Here is a 25,128-nt window from a genome sequence, read left to right as displayed (position 1 = left end):
GGAAATGTTGAGGGAAAATTGAAACATATGCAAGGGTTACTTCTTAGCCAACCTATACCTATTTTGCTGCTTTAAGGGCATAATATACATCTTTTATAATCTAGCATATAAAATTGTATCAGCATATTTATGGAAATTAAAAGTTTAAATGCCTTAGTTTTCTAAAAGCAGAATTGCAAAGCATTCCAAAAATAAAATTTATTTATTCATTTTGTTACTTACAGTTCCCCTTTCTCACTGAGACTCAAGGCAGATTACACAGGGTAAATCAGTAAAACCAATAGGATGGGACATCCGCTAGGATTAAAATTGCTGCAGTCTGATTGTGAGCCCAGCGTTAGTGAGCATGTGGGGGGTAAAGACGAGGCAACAGAAATACCAGACAATATATTGGAGTTAAAAAGGACCACAACTTTATTGGTTCACAGCTCATGGAGCATTGACACTGCATAGGGCATAGATCCAAGCACCGGCTGATCCACCTGCCAGCCGACGACCCCCACATCCCCTCAGCCTGCCTGCTGAAGGGAGAACCATGAGATGACAGTTAGTAGGATACCACATGTGTGCATGCCTCTGAGCAGAACCACAAGTGACAAAAGGCACAGATTGGACACTTGTCTGCTTCCTTCAAGTTTTGATGGGAAATGTAGGCATCCTGGTCTCGCAGCTTCGCTCTTTGACTGCTGTCCAATGGACTTTTCAACTGTCACTTGTCCAACATTCCGCCAAGCTGCCTACATTTCCCATCAAAACTTGAGGGAAGCTGACAAGTGTCCAATCTGTGCCTTTTGTCACTTGTGGTTCTGCTCTCTGTGTGGATTCTCTGCCACCTGAGAGTGAGGATGCCCTGACAGCCCCCGAGCCTGGCATACAGCTGCCATGCTTCACTCCCAAGTTCCCTTAAGGACATCCCCCAAATGGGGAAACTGGACTCTCAGGCCCTGTTTTCCCTCAAAAGGATCTGTGCTCAATGCCAAAACCACCCACCTCAAGTTGTGACTAAGCGAAAGCAAGTAATGAAAAAACTCCCGTGCAAGGTACAGAAGATGCAGATGTCCACCCACAAAATAACAAACTGGCATGACAGTAGAACAGCACTCCAGTGATTCCTAAAGGGAAGGACGGGGTGTGAAGCAAACTGCGAGCCGAGTGGTGGGGAACCTGGCCAGTTTAGTAAGTATCCTGGCTGCAGACCTGAGGGGAGAATGTGCCTCCCAGGTCCTCTGCCTGATCTGCCCACTCAGCAACCCGGCCAGCGAGTTCTTACTGGCTTGTTGGGTATTTGAAACAAGGACAGCATGTGCTGCCTGCATGGGAGGCTGCTGGGAACAGATGGTGGCTGCCATGTACTGTGCCTCCCCCACCCTGCAGACCGCAACTGGAGCCACCCAGGTGAATCTAGGGGTCAGTGTAGCTGATTAAAAATCTAAAAAGAAGCGTGTTAACATGACATGTTAAAATATATATTTCATACAAGGGTTTTTTTGATCCAGAGAAGGAAGATCTTTTTCTGAATTTTTCTGTCTCTTTTCCTGGGCCTTCACAGATCTTACTAGGCCTCACTGAGCTCTTGCTACTGTTCTAAATAGTACTGGAAATTCTATTTCTTCAGAGCTTTGTCACTGAATGTCCGGAGCAGCTTGTTCTGCAGTAAAAGGTAAAGGTAAAAGTAGTCCCCTGTGCAAGCACCAAGTCATTACTGAACCATAGGGGAATGTCACATCACGACGTTTTCTTGGCAGACTTTTTACGGGGTGGTTTGCCGTTCCCTTCCCCAGTTGTCTACACTTTACCCCCAGGAAACTGGGTACCCATTTTACTGACCTCGGAAGGATGGAAGGCTGAGTCAACCTTGAGCAGGCTACCTGAACCCAGCTTCCGCCAGGATCGAATTCAGGTGATCAGAGCTTGGGCTGCAGTACTGCTGCTTACCACTCTGCGCCATGGGGCTCTGTTGTTCTGCAGTAGGGATCTGATGTTTCACTGGTCCTTCACTTTTTTATCCTTTTCTATGGAGTATGGACTGTCCAAGAACTCTGCAGTCAGAGAGAGAACTTAATTATTCACTAGGAACCAATTAGGAAGCTGTGTTCATAAAAGACAAAATGAAGAGTTAATACTAGTGTAGTTTTGGCTTGGCCTTTAGATCATTAATACAGAAAAGTACTAGTACACCCAAACCATAAAACAGTGCTTTGCTTGTGTGTCAATGCTAGCTTTTTGTGTATAGGTTCTGTGACCAGGATCAATATTTATTTATTTATTTATATCCCACCTTTCTCACTGAGACTCAAGGTGGATTACATAGTGTGAGATTAGTACAATTAGTGGCAAGGACAAGGGCAGGCATTTCCATACAGTGTCAAGAACATTTCCATAAACAATGTCATGGGGTAAAACAATATAAGTTTACAAAGATATAGTATTAGCAAGGATCCAGTATGGGGTTGAGGAATTGCTGAAACAGAACTTAATAAGTTCTAGGACTTATATTGAACAACATAAAGCACAGGCAGGGGATATAGGAGTACATATTTAAAGCAACAGATAATAAGTAAGGCAACATAATGGTGAAATCTATGGTTTCTGATTCATTAGTGAAACATCTGGGATCCCTTTCCTACAACAGGTTAAAGAGCGGCCTGAAACATGAATGTAAGTCTGTAAGCTTTGGTTAAAAGGTTATATTGGAGCTTAAATGCTGAGGAACCCTATCTAGAGAAAAAGGAATCTATTCTCCTCTCAGCATTACTGTTTGGTTAACTAAGGCTCAGCTCAATGTGTATCTCATGCGGTGTGGGAGGATGTATAACCTCTCGGAAGTGCTGTTGAGAGCCAGATGTACCTTTCATACTGATTATTCCACACCAAACTCTTTACTGTGTTATACCTTATTTTCTGTAAATAAATATTGGTTGTTCAGTTCCATCTGTATCTTGTCTGTCCAGTAAAAATAGTTGTGTGAATGAAGTTATAGTTACCTCATTATTAAGTACCATATTATTCATGTTGGCTCACAAATAAGAACCCTATAGGAAACACAATGCTTACAAGCTAGTTAGATAAAGTTTGTGTCTCCTGTTTTACTGACTGTGAGCTGCTGAGGGAGTTTACACAAAAGGAGAAACCAGAATATGGGATTTGGACTGCAGTAAGTTCAGAGAGCATGTTACCTCAGAAGTCCTCCCTCATCTCTCTTCTCTCTCCCCCCCGCCCCCAGCCTATGTTTCAACTATAAATATGTGCAGGTTTGGATCTTGTGGTAAATCTCTGCAGAGAGAAGGGATTTCTGTAAATGGAGATGGACTCTGACCCCACCTCACGCCTGTAACCCCAAATGCCCCCTGAAGTGCTCCTTCTGAGAGGAGAGCAGAGGTCTGCAGCAGGAGGGAAAATTGCTCCCTTTGTTCAGTCATAGATCCAGAGGAGTTAGCCGTGTTACTCTGTAGTAGCAAAATCAAAAAAGAGTCCAGTAGCACTTTTAAGACTAACCAATTTTATTGTAGCTTAAGCTTTCGAGAATCACGTTCTCTTCGTCAGATCTGACAAAGAGAACGTGATTCTCGAAAGCTTATGCTACAATAAAATTGGTTAGTCTTAAAGGTGCTACTGGACTCTTTTTGATTTTGTTCAGTCAGCAAGAGTTTTCCATGTGATCCAACCCCATAATCTATACAGCACAGCAGCATAATCTGTGCAGCATGGAACTCTTGATATTAAATGGGTTTAGAGTAAACTGGTTTACACTACTATTCCCTGATTTTTAAAACAAACTGCTCTACTTGAATTAATTTGGTTGAATAGAATGTAGCAGAACAGTTACTATGGAGTGAATAGTGTGTTGGTTAGGAGGATGGGGAGGTGAACCAGTACAGCAGGCATGAGCTAATGCATTGCTTTTGCATGCCAGAGTAGAAATAAGAAACATCTGTAGAACAGATTTCCATTTCTGTTATGTATTAACATTCATGTAGACGTTGACAGGCAAAAAAAAATTCTGCTTTGAATTCCTCAGATTCTGCAACCTATTCTCTGCTTCCGTTTTCTTGTTTATCAAACATGAACATTCCCTGTGGAATAACTTAAATTGAGACTCCTTTATCTAATTTGATTTATTCATAAAATTTGCATAGTTCCACGAAATTGTTTGGAGAGGGATTTTATTTTGTGATGGATTCTCTCAGTACTGATCTATTGTTATTCTTCTCAAGTGCTTTGTATAACAGGATTGGAGAGGGGTGGAACTAGTGTGTCAAAAACATAATTTTTAAAATTTGACTTTGAAGTTTTTAGATTTTAATTGTTTTATTTTTGGAGGAGAACAGAGTTGTTGCTTTTCTGATTTATAAAAACAAAGAAAAGAAACTCCTTTATATTAAGTACCTTTGTATGAATTTTTTCTTTCTTAGTAGAAAAGTGAAATTGTGCTCTACTGCAACATAAAAACTAAAAGAAACTGGTTCAGAATTTAAATTGTGAGAAAAATATACATTTATTATTTTTATAATTCTTTGGCATTCAAAGGTTGAATTTTGAAGAGGTTCCTTTTTTCAGCAGCAAAAGTTGGAAAATTTGAGGGAAGAGATGCATTTTTTCCCAAGGAGTTTTGAGGAGCACTGAAAAAACTCGTATGGAACATTTTTCCTTTGGAATGAATGAAATTATTTTTATGTGAGTGAAATTATTTTTAAGATGGGGTTTTACTCACTCAAAACGTATTATATGGAAGTTTGAGGACTTTTTTTCCCTGTGGTCCCCGTTTTCAATACTGAAAAAAACGTGAGAAATATTTTTCTATCAGCATGTGTGAAATGAAATGCTCTTGACAGTGTTCTATTTACTTAAAATATATAGCAATCAATTTTTCCATTGCCATTGTTCTCTTTTCCTCCATTTTATTCTCGCCAACAACCCTGTGATGTAGTATGATGCCTGAACCTCCCTGCTGAGTATTTTTTCTGTGTTCCTTCACCCCCTGACAGTGCCCAACTTTTGTGAAGGGCAAGGAAATAGAGGCTTGTTCTTGTTGCTCCTTTGGACTCCCTGTACCTGGAAGTTAGAGGAACCCCTTAAGTTAATACTCCCTGGCAAGAATGCTGATTACCTTTTCATGGATTCCAGAGCTGGTATACTCACAAGCAAGGAACAACCAAGATAAGAAAATAATCTCTTTATTCATGAAGTCAATTCAATTTTATTCATGGATTAAATCTGGGATACATTTTCTTACTCTCTCAGCCATTATTTTATTTATTTTATTTATGCCATTTATAGTCCGCCTTTCTCACTGAGATTCAAGGTGTATTACACAGTGTGAGATTAGCACAGTCAGTTTCAAGGATATTTCCATAAACAATACCATAGGGTAAATAAACACAATTTACAAAGACATAGCATCAGTAAGAATCCATACAGAGTTGAAGAAATGTTGAAACAGAACACAAGCAATTCTAGGGCTGACATTAGACTGCATGAAGCACAAGTAGCTCATAGGAGCACATATTTAAGACAACAGGTAGTACGTAAGGCGACACAGTGGTGAAGTCTGTGATCCTTAACTCATTAGCGAAGCATCTGAGAGCCCCTCCCTACATTACAAAACTCTTTTTGAATATTCTTGCAAAAATTTATAATCCACATTTAATAATCAAATTGGTCTTTATGATTGTGTTAATAGTGAATTGTTCCCTTCCTTCTGTATTAAAGTTATATTCGCTTCTTGCTACATTGATGGTATCTACTTCTCTTGTATTTCATTTCAACGATAGTGGCAGACCTCAAATAGTTAGGCAGGCCTCCGAAGCTCCAGAGGTTCCACTGATTGACTTAACTGAACCATCTGTTTCACAAAAAGCTAGAAAAGTGCTTGAACCACAAGGTGGGGAAAACCCAGAACTGCGCTTCAGTATTCTCAAAGGGAAATGATCTGGATGCTATTGACAAAAGTTTCTTAAACTCTTTTGTGGCCCTCTCTCTAGAAGAACAGCAGTGGCACACAGAAAGTAATGATGCCTTGGAGCAGGGAGGGAGGGAAGCTATTCTGGATTCTTTTGAGAGGTTGCTACAAACCACATTTCTACCAGGTATGTTTCTAAACTTAGGCTTCAAAATTAATGGTATTGGACTGACTTCTGAGTAAACTGAAAAAAAATACTTTTTATGTATGCTTTCTTTAAGAGACATGTGTGAAAGAAATTTATCCAGGCAAAAATTATGTGGAGTTACATAAAATCCATACTTCTGCTCTAATTGTGTGTAGCTGCCATCTCAAAGTCTGCTGTAATTGTACAATTAATTTTTGTAGTAGAAAAGGCAATATGAGGATACTGGTTTGTTTTAAGATTAGTTTGTTACAGAATAAGTATCAAAAACTGCTGTAGCATAGTGGTTAAGTAGCTGGGTTGCAAATCATCACTCTGCTAGTTTGACTCACACTATTGCCATGAACTCTGTAGGTGGCCCTGGGTAAGCCACTCCTCTTAGCCCCAGCTCCCCAGCTGTATTGTGGGAATAATAATAACATTGACTTTGTTCACTACTCTGAGTGTGGCTGGCATAAATCTTTCCAGAAGAGTAGTATATACGCACACTGTTATTGTTGTTATTTCAAATCACTTTTAGTAACCTGCTTCTGACCATTTTTCATTTTAAAAAAACTCATTAACAAAATGTTACTTACAGCAGAAATGGGATCCCCATTTCTTCTGTCATTAAAAACATTGGTTTAATTAAATGCTTGTAGTTAATATGCAAATAAGACAAATTACCTTCTGACCCAATTAAGAAAAAATTGGGGTGACAAAAATCTGAGTGGCCACAAGGATCATCTCCTTCCATATGTACCTGTGCACCAACTACGGTCTTCATGCAGCCCTCTGTAATGGTCCCGCCTGTCTGGCATCGATTGGCGCTTGGGCCTTTTCCGTCGTGGCCCCTACTCTGTGGAATGGAGGGGAGCACCTATCCTGGAGATCTTCTGGAGGCTTTTCAAGGCTTGCTTTTTTGCCAGAGCTTTTGAGGGGGTTTCAATGACAAGAATCTTTTAGGAGGGAGGGGAGGGATTTATTTTGGTGTTAACTGTAAATGTTTTAAATCTACTATTGTAAGCTGCCTTGAAGTACAAGGAAAGGTATGGTCAGACATTTAAATGAATACATTTTGAATTCTTGGAATTAGTGTGTACTTAAGCTGGACCTCACTTGAAATCTGAATTCCAACCTTGGCGTAAATTGAATCATCCTTTGTCACAATGCTCTCCCATCTTTTTCTTCCTCTAAACTGCATAAATTTGGCCTTTTATTCTTACAGACAGGCTTGAAGAAGGAACAGCAGGACAATACAAACATCCTGGTGGCAAACCATAGGCATCCTAGTGCAGCATTTGCCATGTAATGCTTGGTTCAACAAAATAATATGCATTGATATGTGTTTTTAAGGTACTTAGAAAAGAACACAAGATAAGGAGAAAGGAAAAAAGGCTGATACATGTCAGTTGGTGAAGACTATTTGATCCTTCTATTTAAAATTAATATTCAGACACCCTAGTTTGCAGAGATGAAAGTTTCTGAGGATATGGAGTTTTCTCTGTAAGGGAAATGTGTCAGACTTGTCCTGCAATGTCATGCATAGGGCTGTGCTATTCGGATTTCGCTTCGGGTAAAGATACCCGAAGCGGACCCAATTCGGAAAGCTTCAGAATCCCTGAATACCGGAAAGCTTCAGTATTCCGGAATACCGAAGCAAAGCTTTCCAAAGCATTCAGAAATGCTTCGGAAAGCTTCGGGGCTTGTTTAAAGGGCCCCGCCGCTGCTTGCAAGCAGCGGCGAGGCCCTATCAACATCAACCCCCCACCTCCCCCCCACCTACCTTGCAGTGGCTCCGGGCCGGCTCCTCTGCTGCTGCCACGCAGCCGCCCAAGCCTGCGGGGTGGTGGGGAAGGCTGGAGCTGCCTCCGGTTCTTCCTGCCCCTCAAATGGTTGCGGCGTGCTGGTGGCTGGCGGCCATTTGAGGGGCAGGAAGGACCGGAGGAAGCAGAGAAAGCCCTTCCTGCCCCTCAAATGGCTGCCAGCCACCAGCACGCCACGGCAATTTGAGGGGCAGGAAGAGCCGGAGGAGGCGGCTCCAGCCTTCCCCGCTAACACGCAGGCTCGGGCGGCAGTGCAGCGGTGGCAGAGAGGAGCTGGCTGGCTCCAGGCTGCGCTGCCTTGTGCCGCTGCTGCCACAGCGGCAGCGGCGGCCCACTGCCCAGCTGATGACCCTCCCGCTGCCAGGTAAGTCGGTGGGGGTTGGAGGGGTCTCCCCAGGGTTGGGTGGGGGATGGAGGGGTCTCCCCAGGGGGTTGGGGTAGAGGGGTTGCCCCAGGGAGGGTGGGGTGGTGGTGATGGGGAGTCCCCCCCCTTGCTTCAGTATGCTCTGAATCTTTATGGGGCATACCGAAGCGATTCCCGAACCCGTCGGATTTGGGGGTATTCCGAATCGGTTTCCTGCTTCGGGTAAACCCCACCCGTGCACAGCCCTAGTCATACATCAATTGTAATCTCACTGACCACATATAGTGCTATATCTGAGATACATGTTTGTGTTAAAACAGCCTGGAATAGTTTTGTGTAAAACAAATTCTTACTTTAAAAAATGAAAATAAGCTTTAAACAAACAGCAACAGCTGTCTGGCTTTGTGCATGTAACGGAGGGAGCCTAATGAGAACAGGAAAAAACTGTGGCTGTCTATTTGCCTGTTAGAGCCACAATTTGGGATGTTTATGGATGTAGTTGCTGATAGCTGAATAGATCCTTGCTGTGCAGTGTAAATATGTCAGCTCTGTGAGCTTTACTAGATAAAGTTAAATTGGTTTCTTCTGTATTACGCAAATTCTTTATGGTGCGGTAAATCACACTGAAGTGTATTTCTTGGTGTGCCATGCATAATGCAAGATTCTCATAAGCTAATCATTTCATGCTGGTGCTGACTTGAAAATTGTCTGAATCTTTTGATTGCTTACCTTTGCATGTGTCAGGCTGGAATATGTCTGGTTTTTGCTAAGCTAAAGCCTACTGTATTCTTCATTGCATGCAACTGCTTAACGTAGTGCTGAAAGTTGCCTTTTTGTTAAGGGTCTTATGTGCTGGAACCCCACAGGATGGAAACTGTTGAATACCCTTTTTTGAACGTCTTGGAGTTTGGTAACCTGAACTTCATACACTATTAACTGCAGGTCTCTTGACAATTATTTTAGCAAAAAATGCAGGCAGAATGAGCCTTTTAATATCCTGAATAACACATTCCATATATAAAAAATAATGTCTTTCCCTTTCTCTCAGAACTGCTAGTCTTTCTATTGAAGGAAGATACAGTTTTTAAAAAACTGGATTTTACAGTATATATCGCTTGATCAGATTCAAGTTGGGGATAAGGAAAATAAAAAAGTGTAATAACAGGGTAATGCTGTTTGTCTTTAAATTAACAAAAGTCTTTAATTTGTATAAACACAAATCCATGTGTGGTTTATGTAATCGCTGCAACTTTGTGCCAGGATTATTGTCTGGTGCACAACATCTTAACTGTACACATGTCAGGTCTTTCTTCATAATCCTGCTTCTTGCTGCATTGTATGAAGCTGATTCTGGAATTTCTCTGCAGGCTCAGAATATTCCTCATCGGGATGGTTACCTGGTACTGAATCACTGTGGCAGGCCACTGCAGGTCCATCAACCAGTCGAAGTACCCATATCAGAAGACACAGCATAGCTTCTGACAGCGGGGACACTGGCATCGGAACCTCCTGTTCTGATAGTGTGGAAGGTGAGTAGACAGGCTTAAAACAAAAGATTGTTGCTTTTATGGAAAGTGGAGAAAAAGACCATGTCTGAAATACTTAGGAGAAGTAATAAACAATTTTACTGGTCTTGTGTGAAAAGGACAGTGCCATCCTAAGAGCCCTTTGAAGCCCATTAACCAATGTATTTAGAAGTGCAGTTCTGCTTAGGATTGTACTGGGAATCTCTCAGTATAAATGGTTAGAGGGTGCTGATCTCAAGGATTGCTTCTTACTTTATTCCACTTAATAGTATCTTACAGAAATCAGTAAAAATAAATTTGGAAAAAACATGCAAAATCAATAGCAATAACTTTACTGAATTTACCAAGTACTTCTTGAGAAGCAGGAGTGGAAGAAAATTGTTTTTCCAGTGTTGTGTAATATTCTTGTTGAATGAATTGCCCCATTGTAATGTTGTTCTATTACCAGTCTTCAAAGAACTTTAAACAGAATTATTATTAAGCAGATGAACTGCTGAGAAAATGGTTGTCACACGTCAAATATAACAGGAAAATTAAGCTGTTACAAAATAAAAGGAAATACCTTTTGAAGTTGCATTAACAGTGTGGTCATAGGCAGGACATAAGATACTGTTCTTTTCCTGGTCAGGGTTCATCTGAATTCTTGCGTCTGATTTGGTCATGATTCAGGAGTATGCAAAGAAATAGGAAAGGATCCTGAAGAGAAAAATGGATTTAAAATATATAACGTATAAGAAACAACTTATGGTATGTTTGAGTTAGGAAAAGGAAGTTGAAGGAAAGGGGGAGCAAGATAAGCATTTTAAAGTAAATTAAGAGAAGGATGAATTCCATAAGGTCATTGAAAGAAAATGGGATATTGGGGTTTGAGTTTGACTCCAGGAAACAGTCTGAAATTGTAAAAGCAGTTTTATAATAGAGGCATGTGCAGCTTCCTTGCTTGAATGTTTAAAAGAGAAAAATCAATTGAGTATTTATCTAAGAGGATACATACGCCCTTCACTGAGCATCTTGCTACACAAAACGCCTTGGTGCATGTTCGTCAAGTGTAGGGAGACACAGTGTTAGCCGGGAAGTGTAGTTTAAAAATGTGTTAATGAAGTTTTTATTGTATTTTAACAGTATATTTGTTGGAAGCCGCCCAGAGCCCGCTTGCAGGAAGGGCAGGGCATAAGTTGAATAAATAAATAAAAAAGCAGAGAGAGCTCCTAAGAGGGTTTGTTAATTTCATCTTCAACTCCCCCAGAGCTCTGTCAGTTTCATCTCTCCAGTCTAAAACTGTATGGATCTCAAGCAGATGGCAGCAAGGAATGGAAATGGGCTGGAGCTGCCTTCCAGAGCTGGGCTGGGACCTGAAGAGGTTACAGTGAGCTGAATTTTCCCTTCTGACATTTCATAGCCCCTTCACACAGCTCCAGTGTACAGCAAAGCCTTTGCCCTGCTGCCTGCTTTGACTTTTTCAACTACCCTTCCCAGCTAACATTACACATCCTGCCATGTTTTCTTCATGTGTCAGATACCTTCTGTAGAGAGACTCTTGAGTATGATTCATTATTGCAACTGGATGCAGGGGCCAGCTGCAGGGTGGATTTGATTTAAATCAAACTGATTTAAATCACGATTTAAATCACGATTTAAATCACTAGTCATTAAGGCTTGATTTAAATCATAGTTTTCTACATAAAGACTAATTCTTGCTGGTATAACTTTAATATGCAAGTATATGCCTGCCTTACCGATAGGTAAGGAACTTCATTAAAGTATTTCCAAACTGGGTCTCTTTTACGGCCTGCTGCCATTATAGGTTTTTTCCTCCAAGGAAAGAATGTGATAAACCTCAGGTCATACACACAAAAGATCCAAAGACTTGTGCAGTATTGTGCTCAAAAAGTTTCACTTTCATTTTGTACTGCTTGCCCTTCCCTCCTCACACTTAGTTTCTTCTTGTGCAGATCTATTCCACTCCAAACAATCAGAAAAATATTGTTTCTATTCACTGAACTTCTTGAAACTTAGCACTGGAGGGGTTGATTCTGTCTTCATAGGTTTGTAGAACAATAGGATTAAGGTCTTTTTCTCAACTCTGTTCATGTTATAACATTTTTGCTGTGAAGAAGAGGCATGTGATCTCTGCTGAGCTGACACAAATTCAGTTTTGAGAACTGCAAAACCAAGCATCTGTGATAATATCTTGTAGGCAGAGAAACTGCCCAATAATCTTACAAAAACCTCTGGAAGAACATGACATTGTGAATGGATTAATGGAATTTATTTACCAAAAAAATTAAACATATACAGCCTTATTCTACATAATTAAAAACTAATCTTTATTTCATGATGGAATAACCTTTGGATGGTAATATATTTCCTCAGAAAGCATTTTATTTTAAAAAATCCGATTTAAATAAAAAAAATCCGATTTAAATTTAAAAAATCTGATTTTTTAAAAATTTTTTTAAAAAAATCATTGATTTTTATCCACCCTGGCCAGCTGGCTGTTCAATCATTATAAGGTTTGGATTCAGTGACTGCAGAATGGAAATTTTCCATCTCTCTCTGCTGCAGAATGCAGCGGTCCTTGAAATTGTGGAGTTGGTGGACCCTTTGGAACAGTGTGGTGTCCTGCAGTGAGTCTAGTGGGAAAGGGGGATTCCAGATATCGCATGCGAGTGGAAGTGCTGCTTGTGAGAGTAGAACAAGGTATTGGATCCAATGCTTAGTAGTTTGTAGTTGCATATGGATACCTTTCATATTTATCTGTTGCTGCCCCAACTTCCTGTAAAGTGATGTGGAGGCAGTAGTTTCAAACAGCAGTTACATCCATTTATAAACCTTATGTGAGTTGTGCCTATTTCAAACAGCGCTACTTTTTTCTGGCATAGGAAGTGGCTACACGCTCCCCAGCCACCAGATCTTTTGCATTTTTTTTAAAAAAGCACAAAAATTGCTGTAGCATTGTAATGATAGGTGTAGCAGATTCTCTGAATTTCCAGCTTTAATTTTTAAAAAATTATCTGGCTATACCTATTGTTACAGCTTTATAGCATTCAGAGAAAAGAGCATGCTGGAATGGGTGAGAAAATAAAAAGGTGGCACTGTCAGAAGTGCTGTGGATATTTCAAACAGTACTCCACAGTGAATGGGAAGTGCATGAAAACTTGGAACAGGAAAACCAGTTTTTAAAGAAAATGGCTCAATTTCACATTGCAAACAGGACACAAGTGACTTTGTAAAGGGCGGGGCGGGGGGAGGAATCCATTAGCAACTGTCTCTCAAACTAGTTGTGTCTGAAATAGCAGAAAAAGCCTAACAGCCAAAATGGTTTTCAAAGGATGTGAGAAAAGAGCCATACAGCTATGCTGCCTCATCTCAAGTGGTTTCTTCTACTTTTAAACTCACCAACAATGAGGAGGAAACACTTGGATATATAGTTTATTTTAAAAGGAGCTGTTACAGGCCTCTCACCTGGTATGTGTATACTTTGTAAACAAGATATATATTTCCAAGTATGGAATATCTTGTGACAAGTGGCCATTAGCTATGTTAGTTTCTGCATTGTGAGAGAACTGAAACATCTTGTTCATTTCATCATGTGCTGGTTGGAGAGCTAAACAAATGATGAAGTGATCAAATAACCACTTGACCGTTCAGATTGTTCCAGTTCTGATTCATTTCATCATGTTCCTTCAAGATCTGTTGCACTGCACACATCTTGAAATGGCTGAAGGTCTGGAATAACAAGTGGTCCTAGTTTAGAATCCTGTGTGACAGCCTCTTGTTTGCTGGTGCTCTTTTTTGTCTTGTTTATACTTGCAATGAAAATGAAATACATCTCTTCAACTGGTGACACTCCTCTACATTGTTTTCATGCTGTTACTCTAAATCATTTTGTTGTTTTCCTGACTGACTGTTTTCATTCTTGGATTAAGTTAGTTTTCGAGGGAAAAGGAAACAAAAACAAGACCTTTAATGAGAATGCATTTATTCCCTTTTGGTCAGTACTGAATAGGCTTTGTGTCAGCCTTTTCTTGAGGAAGTATTAGGATGCAGCATAATTTGTGATGTAAACTGGGTAGGTTTCCAGGAAGACTTTTTCAATCTGGTATTAATCCATGTGCACTCTGTTGCAGTGCTGAGAAGGCAGAGTTTACAAAAGTGATGGCAGAAAACACGGTTGCACTTCCTGGCAAATAATGACAATTACAGTCTATAAGGAAAGGAACTTGCATTGCCTGAGCATTCTGAAGCGTGAGAGGTTAAACCAACCTCAGACTTTTCTTTTTTGCCTCTTTTAAAATGTAATTACATATAATTATATATAGTTTTGTCACATAATGTTTCTTTACTCAGTTACCTTAACTTTTCTTCCTGTTGGGAAAAAGGCACAAGCCTTTGATAAATGAGGCAAGAGGTGCCATATGCCCTGTTAAACTTAATATATTGACAAGAATAAGCTGTTCTAAGAACTATTCTTGTATAATAACAGATTTAGTTTACGAAAAAATTCTATGCTCCTTTTCCTCTGTCCAAGATAAAAGTTTTAAAGGGCGGGGCGATGAGTATCAGTTTGGCAATGTTGCTATAAAGTGGTGCAAACTTCTGGAGAACTGCCAATGAAAAAAACAAATGATAAGTTCTGAGCAATTTCTTTATTCGAAATTTCTTTCTTCCAAAGAACTGAAAAATGAGACTTTTTTATTCTCTTTCCTCCCCTCAAACCCCAGTGACTTAATTTTTTCAGTGTATAATAAATTATTTTGACTGAATAACTCTCCCCTAAGAATTTATGGAAATTCTGAAGGGAGGGGACTTTATATACATTTTCTGAACAAGAATGTGGAGATGAAGTTAATAAAGTCTTTGGAAGTTTGTAATCATATCTTCATCTCTAGTAAGTCTTTAGTTTAACAAGAAAGGAAAAGAAGTTCTCCCAGTTCCATGATTGTAGCACCCGGGCTACAGTGGGATTCATATGTTCAGCTAATGGCAGCAGGGATTTTTTTAGTGAATTCATTTCAACAACAACATACCATGTTTGTTCTAAGCACCTTAGAAGGCCTTGTAATAAATAAATAATGGAAGTAGACTAGGAATACAAAATGATTACTCTTCAGGGAGCCCTGTAAAAGTGTCCGGTCCTGACTTACACATAACTAATGACTGGCCAGATGGTGAGATTCCAAATTGAGTTTAGTGTCTGATATTACTGACAAGCTTATTCTGCTGGAGCTTACTGCATCAATGCTTCTCATCAAACTGTAGCTTACACTAAATGTGAGTCTGATGCATGTTCAAATTACCTATAATGGAAAATACTGGCGTCTGTAGACCTTCTAATTTCCCACTGTAAGCATGTTTTGTGTGTAGCATCCTGAGGAACTTGGTGTTCTTTGTGTGAATCTCTGTACCCTTGCAGTATGAATACTTGGAAGTGAAGAAACAGAAATCACGATTTAGGGACTGAGAGCATTGCCCAGTTTTCTAGAGCACTGGTTCTCAATTGCTTATTTGCTGTTAACTATGTTTATGTGTGTGTGTATATCTGTCTCTATGTAAAATTAATTTATGCATATATAAAATCTTTATATATACTGTATTTGATTCTCGTAATAGCCCATTAGAAATGACATAATTAACATGCTGAATCACACTGGCTTTGTATCCCTTTGATGATGATAGATTAGATTTACAGTGCAATCCTAAAAAGAATCAATGGGCTTAGACTGGAGTAACTCTTTTTAGGATTGCACTGTTAATCTCCAAACCCCCATCATTCACTGAATAGTAAAGAGTCCAGTAGCACCTTTAAGACTAACCAACTTTATAGTAGCATAAGCTTTCGAGAACCCCAGTTCTCTTTGTCAGATGCATCATTCACTAGATACTGATGAATGAAAAATACCAGATTGTAAAGTATTCCACTTTAAAGTTGGAGTAAAAATGATTGCTAGATCTTGAAATTGCTGCAGCAGATAGGCTTAAGCATTGGGGTACACAATCCTGATATCTCTTGGATACTTAGGGGTTTATGAACTGGCATAACTCCTTTGAGTATATATAGGACCCTCTCTGTCCTCAAGCATTCTGTCAGCCTGAGGTAAGGGAGGAATTGATGCCTCCATGTTCCTTGCATCATTGTCATGCCTTTTCATGGGATAGCGGATAGCGTACTCTTTTCTCTTTTCCCATTGTTGCTCTAATTTGTTGCACGGAACCTCTGCTCCTATTTTGGTGGCTTTTCCAGGTCAGGATGTAGGACTTGTAGAATGCTAGTATTGGACTGGTGCAACATGAATATGAGACACGCTTATGTAATGTGCTTTGTGCCTCCTTATTGCTCTAGCATAACAATGAGCTGAACTCTTGACATTTACTTGTGTAGTTTTGTACCTGTTCATACTATGTTTTGCCCATATTTTCTTTTTAGCCTTTCGCTTTTCTTCTCTTCATGTTCTTTTTACTTTCTTGGATAACATGCCAGGGGCTACCATATGACCTATTCAATTGTCAGCAGTTGTAGTCTAAATATGAAAAAGGCCTCAGCCAGATTAGTTGCTTGAGATTTGTTTTCTCATAGAGACTGCAAAACAATGTAAGCGGTGTTTAAATGGCCAGGGATAGAAGAGAAGTTGAAGTCCTCTCTTGTGAAAGCAAAGCTTGTAGCTATGTGTGCCAACAGCTACTTTGCTAAGGAAGAACTTGTTTTTCCCAAATACCTGATCAACATTTTAAGTGCTCAAAATGGATAGGAACTAAATTAATACCTCTTTTTATATACAAGAACCCTCACTATTTTGAATAAACTCTGAATATTGTTAAACTATAGGAATGTCTTTTGTTAATTGATTGACTTTTTAAATTTTTCTGTTCTGCTTTAATGTGAATAATATAAGAAAGGGTCAAAAATCAATTCTCAGGCATGCAATGAAGATGAATTTCAAATTCTGAAAACCGTACATTTTGAATTTGTTAAAATTGCTTAAGTGAACACTAGTTTATAGAAGTACTGTATATACATGGAGAAAATGTCAAAAACAAAAAGTCTTAGAGAAGTCACGATTCAAATGTATGTCTATCTGTGTTCTTCTCTTAGCTGCTCTTTGTGTTAAAAAAGAAGAAGAGAAGAACAAGTGTTGGGGGCCTAATAATATCTTTGTAATGCTGGTTTTATTTACAAATATACAAGAGGAGCATAAATAGAAGGCAAACAGGTGGTCCTTCAGAAATCTCCAAATCTGTTAACCCTGCATCAGATTTCCAGAGAGGATATTGATGCCTCTGGGATCCTCGCTTTATGGGGACCCCCATTTTGATCCTCATCTTGTCTCAGCATGTACCTAGAAATAAAAGATGGAGTCTGCATCAAACCAATATCAAATGGCAGTGAGTCACACCAGGGGCATAATGGAATGCTATGTAGTTCATCTATCAATCATGCAAAGCCCATCGCAAGAGAGAGTAAACAGGAGGACCATCTCCCCAAGGACTTTGGAGCCTCCTCCCTAAGTAATTTGACCCTAACGAACATCCCAGATTTCAAAACCATAAGCAACAGACTGATTCCAGCCAGTGCCCCTAATATTTTAATGATTGTACAGTCAGATTTCTGCCTTTCCTTAATCCTTTTGATCACCCAGCCATACTTCTACAGTTCCGAATCCCCCTCAAGGGATCATTTTTTACCAGGAAATTCTCTTTTCAATCTTGCCCATCTCTGGAAAGATTGAATCTTCATCACTTTCCCATTCAGATGCCAATGTTTTGTTCCCTCCTCATTTTTGGCAGAAAAGTATAAAAAGTTATCCCTCAGCGGAAATATTTGGAATTCTTCCAGTTATCCTAACTTCATTGTTGACCTTTCTCTGACTGGCTTTGCTGCACTATCTTCCCCTGCTTGGTCAATTTACAAGCTATGCCACTGCCTCACTGCTGCCAAGGAACCCCTCTCCCTTTCCCTGCTGAGATCAGGCTGTGTTGCCCTCAGAGAAAATGGTCACATAGCTGGTGGCCCCGCCCCCGATCTCCAAACAGAGGGGAGTTTAGAGGGCAATCTAAGCTCCCCTCTGTCTGGCGATCAGGGGGTGGGGCCACCAGCCATGTGACCATTTTCAAGAGGTTCCGGAACTCCGTTTCACCGCGTTCCAGCTGAAAAAAACCCTGCTTGTATGTATTTGGTTCTTTACTTTTCATTTCCCATATAGGCAGGTTGATATTAGGAAAAGGGGTTTTTGGTCTCTCTCTCTCTCCCATTGTCCTGGCAGCTGTTTAATTTGGTCTTTCTGTGTTTATCCAATAAACCCCTTTTTTATTTAAGAACATTTATGCTTTGCTGAATCTGGGCCTCAATATACATGGGTTCAAGATTCCAAAATATCATTTGGCAATACCCTGCTATAAATATGCTTGTTCTTGTCAGGAAAGGGACACCTTTGCTAGTTATGGGGCCATGCGTATAGTGATTTGGGTAACAACTTTTACACCCCAATTTCAACCACCTAGAAACTTTCTGCTCTTAGCCTTTGTCTAACTTCTTTACAAAAAGAAAGTGAAAACTGGCTCTTAAGATTTTTTTTAACCCTTCCCCCTGCCTGGAGGGTATCATTTTCCGTACTTTGCTGGGTATTGCAAAAGCTGGAGAGAGTTCCCCACTTATGAGGAGAACTTCTGTCATTAGCTGCTGTTGATGAAACACCAGTTGATCATTCTGAATTACCAGCAACCCATCACTCTATAACAATGGATTATCTCCTAGCATCCATTATTGTCTCTAATAGAATACCACTTCACCAATAACTTTTTAAATTCATTGATGTAGAGGGAAAATAGATATGTACAAGTGGGGGACCCACACAGACTTGTATCTCTGGCATCTCATTTTCCCCTGTATCCTCTCATTTGCTGTTTCCTCTTTCCTTTTCCTGCTCCCTTTTCTCTTTCCCATCCATCAGCCAGCCTGCCTTTATTTGACCTTGTGTCTTCAGCGTTCCCTCCTTTGTATCCCTGGCAGACCCCCAGAGAAAAGTTTGGCAAGACTGCTGGCCTGGCAGTGGGCCGGCTGACAGCCTGGCCCTGTTGTGTGGCAGGCAAGACCAGTCTGGGCTGAGTTGTGTGGAGGCTGCCCTTTAGCCAGACCCATAGGTATTCTTTTCTTAAAGCTGCAGGTTTTGTTTGAGTTGTTTTTGGGAAGTATTAATTCTCTGATTCCCCCCCCCCCTTTTAGATTTCAGACTTCTGTGACTCTAGGACTCCAAGTTTTTAGAAAATCCCCTCAGTCCTTTCCTAGCTCCATTTTGCAGCTCTGTTAAACATATCCTCTATGGCACAATTCAGAAATAGATACATTGATAAACCCACCTTTCTCCTGATGAATCTAGACCTAAGGCTGGCAACAACAACCATATTGTATTGAAATGTACTTACTTGATACTGATTGTATTAACCTCATACTGTGTAATCCGCCTTGAGTCTCAGTGAGAAAGGTGGACTATAAATGACGTAAATAAAATAAAATAAAATAAAATAAAAATAAATATAAGAAAGCATTCAGAAAACATTCACATTTTGTCTGTACTCCGGACTGCTCTGTAGAATACCTCTGTTTTACAACTCTCCTGAAAATCTAGGAGGATATTCTGATCTCTTCTGGGAGGTTGTTCTACAAATATGGGACAGTAAATGAAAAAGCTTAAGCTCGTGCTGTTGCACAGTGAACCCAACAGAGAGGGAACAGACAAAAAAACTCTGCTAGGAGGAGGGAAGCTGTCGGACAGCAGTGTTGCATGGTGAAGGTCCTTCAAGTATGTAGATCCTACATATACACTGTTATATATAAAAAGTACACATGTATTTTTGGTGCATATTTGTGTGTTGGAAAGTGGCTTTTGTGGTTTCCAGAAGCATGTACACTCATAATTATAGACATTTTGGCCTCATTCAGATGTTACATCAATCAGACATGAAGTCTGAATGTGCATGAACGGTGCTTGTCTCCGTGCACATACATCTTGTTCCTTCCCTTCTCCTTACAGCAAAGAGATCCTGGTGTATAACTAATTCCAGTTCCATTTGCTGTAGAAATGCAAGCATTTACATTCGAGTGGAGAAATTAATTTGATTTGAAAGGTATCATAGAACTGCCATTCTGGTTGTCAGTTTGTTTACAGAGATTATATTCTATTGCTTTAATAAAAAGAGGCTAAGGTCCAAAACTTTCTAGGAATAATTATGAGTTCTGATACTTCCCTTTTGGTAGTGCTACCCTTACATGCCAGTGGTAACTGAAGATATTGGTTATGGAGTACCTAATGGGTTCTCCATCAGGTGTATGATAATGATTTGTGCTTGTTGGCATGTGGTTTCCTGTCGGGTTAATATTTCAGGTCATTATATATTTGCTATATATCTGTAATAACGACTTCTAGAAAAGGGTTATGTGTGTAGGACCTAAATGTTAACCAGTAGAAAAGTTTTGCTGTGGAATGAGAAAATCAACTTAACAAAAGGTGTTGCATGCTGTTGTGTTTGGTTCATTTTGTGTATTTCTGAAACTTTTGCTGTCTCCTCAAATCTTCTTGTGTATTAGTCTTCTGTTTGTGTATATGTTTGTCTCTGTGTTTACATCCTGAGAGTGGCCCAGGTACATATTTTCCTTTGAATGGTTCTTGTGTAACATAACATCATTTCCTGTGATTTGAGACTAAATATATGCCATAGTTTATTATTGTTAAATATTTTCTTTGAAATTTCAAATTTGAACATCCTGTATATGTTTTGTACAACATTAGAGCACTGTGAATTCCACATCATTTTTGTGTACTTCATGCCTGTGCTTTTTAAAAAAACACACTAAATCTTTGTTTTTTTGCTTTTCAGCTGAGTTCTAAATAGAGCTATCTCATATTCAGGAGATCCAGAGATTCTATTCATGTTCAATGTTTCTAGCAGACTGTTTAGTGTTTGAACTTTTGTAAAGGTATTATTTAGTGAGAACTTTAATCTGGTGATGTAAACTGGGTTCTCATCTTAAGAAGTACAACTTTATGTTGAAAAGCTGCATGTACTTTCTGCTGTAGAAATAAGTTTCTGGATTTATTCATGCATAGCTGATAGTGAGCTTGTTTGCACAATGAAGTGGTTCGTAGTGGCTGACGTAGAGTTGTTTGCACAGGAAATGGAACCTCAGGGTGTGCTGCTCAGTGCATCCTGTTTCTTGTTACTTCGATCATTTTGGAGTCCTTAATTGCAATGAATTCTTGCTGTTACTTATGTTAGACTTCATCAAAATCTTGCTTTTCTCCTATCAGTGATAACCTTTTGGTTTTAGCAATTAAAGCTGACTAATCAACTCTTCTCGTTATCATTTCTGTAGCACCAATAATATAGATAGCAGTCTTCCTATATAAAAGCAAAGAAGATAGTTCCCTGATCCAAGGTGTTTATTGTTTTTAAAATTTTACAGTGGGAAGAATGAGAGTTGGGGAAAGGCAACTGGTACAAGGAATGAGCGTGAGCAATGTCATAAACCTCACTGTTTCTCATTACTTTGCTTATGGTCTTCTGCCTTGGCATCGTCATTGAGGTACTTAAATAGTTAGATCAGATGCCTGTGAAGAAATGATAAAAAGAGAAATGCCTTGAATGTGTGCGTTTTGCACTTCATTGAATCACCACAATCATCCTCAGGCTCAGAAGACTGAATGCTTTGTTTCACACTTGTTTCGAAATTTGCATGAAGGAGGCAGGAGGAAAGTTATGTCTTCAGGTTGACGCACAGACCAGTCAGTCAACGCTGTATGCAGCCCTGCTAAGAAAGGGGTGAGGAAGTTGCTTTATGAAATCTGGCTTCCCTAAAAAAAAAAAAAATGGGGGGGGAGGGGTGGCTGATCCTGGCAAAAAGATTGGGTATTGTACAGCTGATGAGTAGTACAATGCCTGCTCACTTTTGAAATTATGCCAACTCATATGCTATTTTAGTTACATAATATATTATTTCCCCAGTGGTGCTAAATGCTCAGACTTTAAGTTGGCAACCTAATTTGAGTGATAATATGGGGGTGTCTGACAATAAGATGAATCCGAGATCACAGGAAGGAACTCTAGAGCATCTTGCTACAAGGCAGGATCTATAGGGAAAAGCAAAAAGCTTGCAGTCAGAGTTCTTCCTTCCAACTAATGCACTTGGTCCAGCAGGCAACTCTCTTGGCAGCCAGTTGTATTGATTTCTAGGATGGAGTCTGCCATTCTCTTAAATTCTGTAATAGAACTCTGTAATTAGTTGGAAAATGAGCTGGGTGTAAGTCAGAATGTCTTTGTAGACCAACCTACTTATTTTGTACAGGATTGTAGTTAAAGATGGCTTTCATTTTTTGTATTGCAGTTAGCTGTAGCTGAACAACTGCACACTAATAGGAATTATACAAATGTATGCCTGTGTTTTAACACATTAAAAGCATACCAAAGCAGCTTTTTTTCAGAAATGAAAGGGGTAATAAGTGTAAAATACAAAGAAAAGATGCTTGGACTTACTTGTCACCAAAGGCTGGGTGATATGAGAATTGAGTGATTTTTTTCCCCCCTTGCTAGTGAAGGATCTCGCGTTTAGAGCATGAACAGGGAAAGTTATGTACTTTGAGATCCTACTGATTTTAGTAGGAACAATTAAACATATGCTCATCTCTCCCACTGAAATAAATGGAAATTCATTACTGCATTTCCGCACTTGGTAATTGAGAGCTTCCCTAAATAAATACTTACATATTATATGTTTTCATTGAAGGAACTGCTTCCACTTTCTAAAAGAAAAGATTGTTGGTAATCAGGCCTCTGATTCACCCATTAATCCCTTCATTTGGAAGCATCTTGGATGGGAAAGGATGCCTTTGTCTTAAATATCCAGCAGTTATAATTCTTGAGAGACTGTGATCATGGGCTTTGCTCCAGAGAGCCAGTTTGCATCCAATCTGTTGGTTGCAGACATGCAGTAAGATGCATTCCATTCTGACACAATAGCTTCCTTCCTTTACTCACCACAGTCTGGCTTTAAACTTTCCCAAACCTCAAAAGTGGCTTGCATTGCACCCTGAGTCTGCTGTGCTGAGAAAGAAGAAAAGAGCTATGTTTTGAGCTGGAACTCGCAAGAATGAATCCATACTGTGAATATGCAGCATGGTGTTGTGCTACACCAAACTCATTTGCAAGCTGATGGTGTCAGATATGTTACAGGGGTTCCAAGATGTTTAAATTAGTAAGTGGGTCAGTTCCCTGATCCCATGGGAGAGGGCTGCAACTGGCCCACTGCCCTGTCTCCAGTGAGGAGGTGTCACCAACCACACAAGAAACTTGCTTGCCAACTTTAAACCAGTGGAGAGGGCCCACAATTGGCTCACACTGTGGTGCCCACAAGTGGTGACTGGCGAGCCACATGTTTGTAGGGGTGTGCAGGAGGGGGCTGATTTGGGTTTCCTGCTATGGGTTTACCCGAAGTGGGAAAAAAAATTGGAAATACCTTAATTCTGAAGTGGCAAGCCGCTTCGGAATTAAGGTAGTTTACTCGCTTTGGTATGCTTCATAAATATTTGGAGCATACTGAAGCGAGGGGGGCAACTCCCCCACCCCCATCCCCCTGGGGCAACCCTTCCACCCCCCACTCCCCTGGGGAACCCCTCCACCCACCCCCCATCCACTTACCTTACCTGGCGGGAGGGTCAGCTGTGCTGTGAGCTGCTGCTGCTGCACGAGGCTCCAGGCCATCGCAGCAGCCTCGTGCTGCCACTGCTGCGGCAATGGCGGTGGCATGAGGCTGCTGCGACGGCCTGGAGGCTCCAGGCCATTGCAGTCTTGTGCCACTGCCGCCACCTGAGCCTCTGGGGCGTTGCTCTATCACTTATGCAAGTGATGGATACAGTTAAAATGTTTTGCATTTGGAAATTTGTGTTAGGACATACATGTATTCAGACCTTAAATGCATAGCTATGAAATCATAGAAAAGAGCAAGAGCCCAGTAGCACCTATAAGACTAAAAAAATTTGTGGTTGTTTATGAGCTTTCATGAGCTACAGCTTACTTCTTCAGATTCTTCTTCAGCTGTGGCTCATGAAAGCTCATACCCTAATACAAATTTTGTTAGTCTTATAGGTGCTACTGGACTCTTGCTTTTTTTCTACTGCTACAGACAGACTAACATGGCTACCCATCTTTATTTATGAAGTCATAGAATATGATAAAATAATTTTACATTTTGCTTTAAACTCAAGGTCTGTCACAGAGTTTATCACGTAGGCTGTTAACCTTTTCAAATTGTTTCTTGCTAGATCATTGACAGAATCACTTTATTTTTGTTTGCCAGCCTGCTGATGTTACAGTGCCAAATATTATTTGTTTATTGGCTTGATGTTTATTTGTCACTACAGTGGTCACTACAACAAACTCGTTCAGTGGACCCTTGCTGAGGTAGTGCAGCTGATGTAATTGAAGGCTTAAAATTGCAGCAGTTCCATGCATCCTAATATAGCAACATTACTTTGCAGTTCTCCTATCAGACCTTGACTGTCCCATCTGCAAAGCCCTCTAATCTTTGAGATAATAATTAGCTTTCTCTACTTTTCCTAGTGAGATTGTAGTGTAAATAAAGATTTATTATCCTTATAGCAGATATATAGTCACTTAAGGAGACTATTTAAATGGTAGCCATTTTAATTGGTTTTAATAGCTGACTTGAATGCCTTATAGTAAAATTGGGAAAGTGTTGTGCTAGGCCATTGCAGAATTTCTGTTGAGGAAAGAAATCAGTTGTTAATATAACCATCAGTGACCCTGTTTTTATAGATCTTGAGAAATGGAAGTATTTTTGAAAAGTAATCCTCTTTAGGTAACCAAAATTTAAATAGCAAAAATTTGTAGTTTTGAAACAGCTTTTCAATGATAAAGAAAAATCAATGATGCACAGAACAGAAAATTACAGGACAAACAAAGGACAAACATGTATTTCACTAGGTTTGAGTTATTAATGGATATATTGGATTTAGAATGATACAGGGTGCCTACAGAAAAAACACTAAACCAATACCTGCTGTGGCAAGAGGTCAGATAAGGGAAAGAGAACTGATCTCTGCTTACCTTGAATAAGCAAAGGATGAAACTGGATAAAAGTTTTTGTTTTCTGATTTCCATGTTCCTTGTGTTACAAACAGAGAAGGCCCACAGATCAGAGAAGGCCCACATAAACAAAGTCATGTAAAGAAGGTAGTAATAGCTTTGCCTATGGATTTGTCTGTTGTTCCGTAATGACTAGGAGAAAACTCATGAATTAAATATGAAGCAATATATTTCAT

General features: G+C 39.8%; 1 protein-coding gene across 1 annotated transcript in view; it reads left to right on the top strand.

The window, feature by feature from the left end:
• The window catches only part of CEP85L (centrosomal protein 85 like), a 209,310-nt gene that overhangs the window by 18,933 nt on the left and 165,249 nt on the right, over positions 1-25,128 (top strand). The window contains exon 2 of the mRNA XM_054996547.1: positions 9,641-9,802. Within this exon, the coding sequence (XP_054852522.1) occupies positions 9,641-9,802 (162 nt within the window). The remainder of the gene's footprint in view (positions 1-9,640; positions 9,803-25,128) is intronic.

Source organism: Eublepharis macularius, chromosome 1, assembly GCF_028583425.1.
Source record: "Eublepharis macularius isolate TG4126 chromosome 1, MPM_Emac_v1.0, whole genome shotgun sequence".
Lineage (NCBI taxonomy): Eukaryota > Metazoa > Chordata > Lepidosauria > Squamata > Eublepharidae > Eublepharis > Eublepharis macularius.
This window is presented reverse-complemented; position numbering and strand designations above follow the sequence as displayed.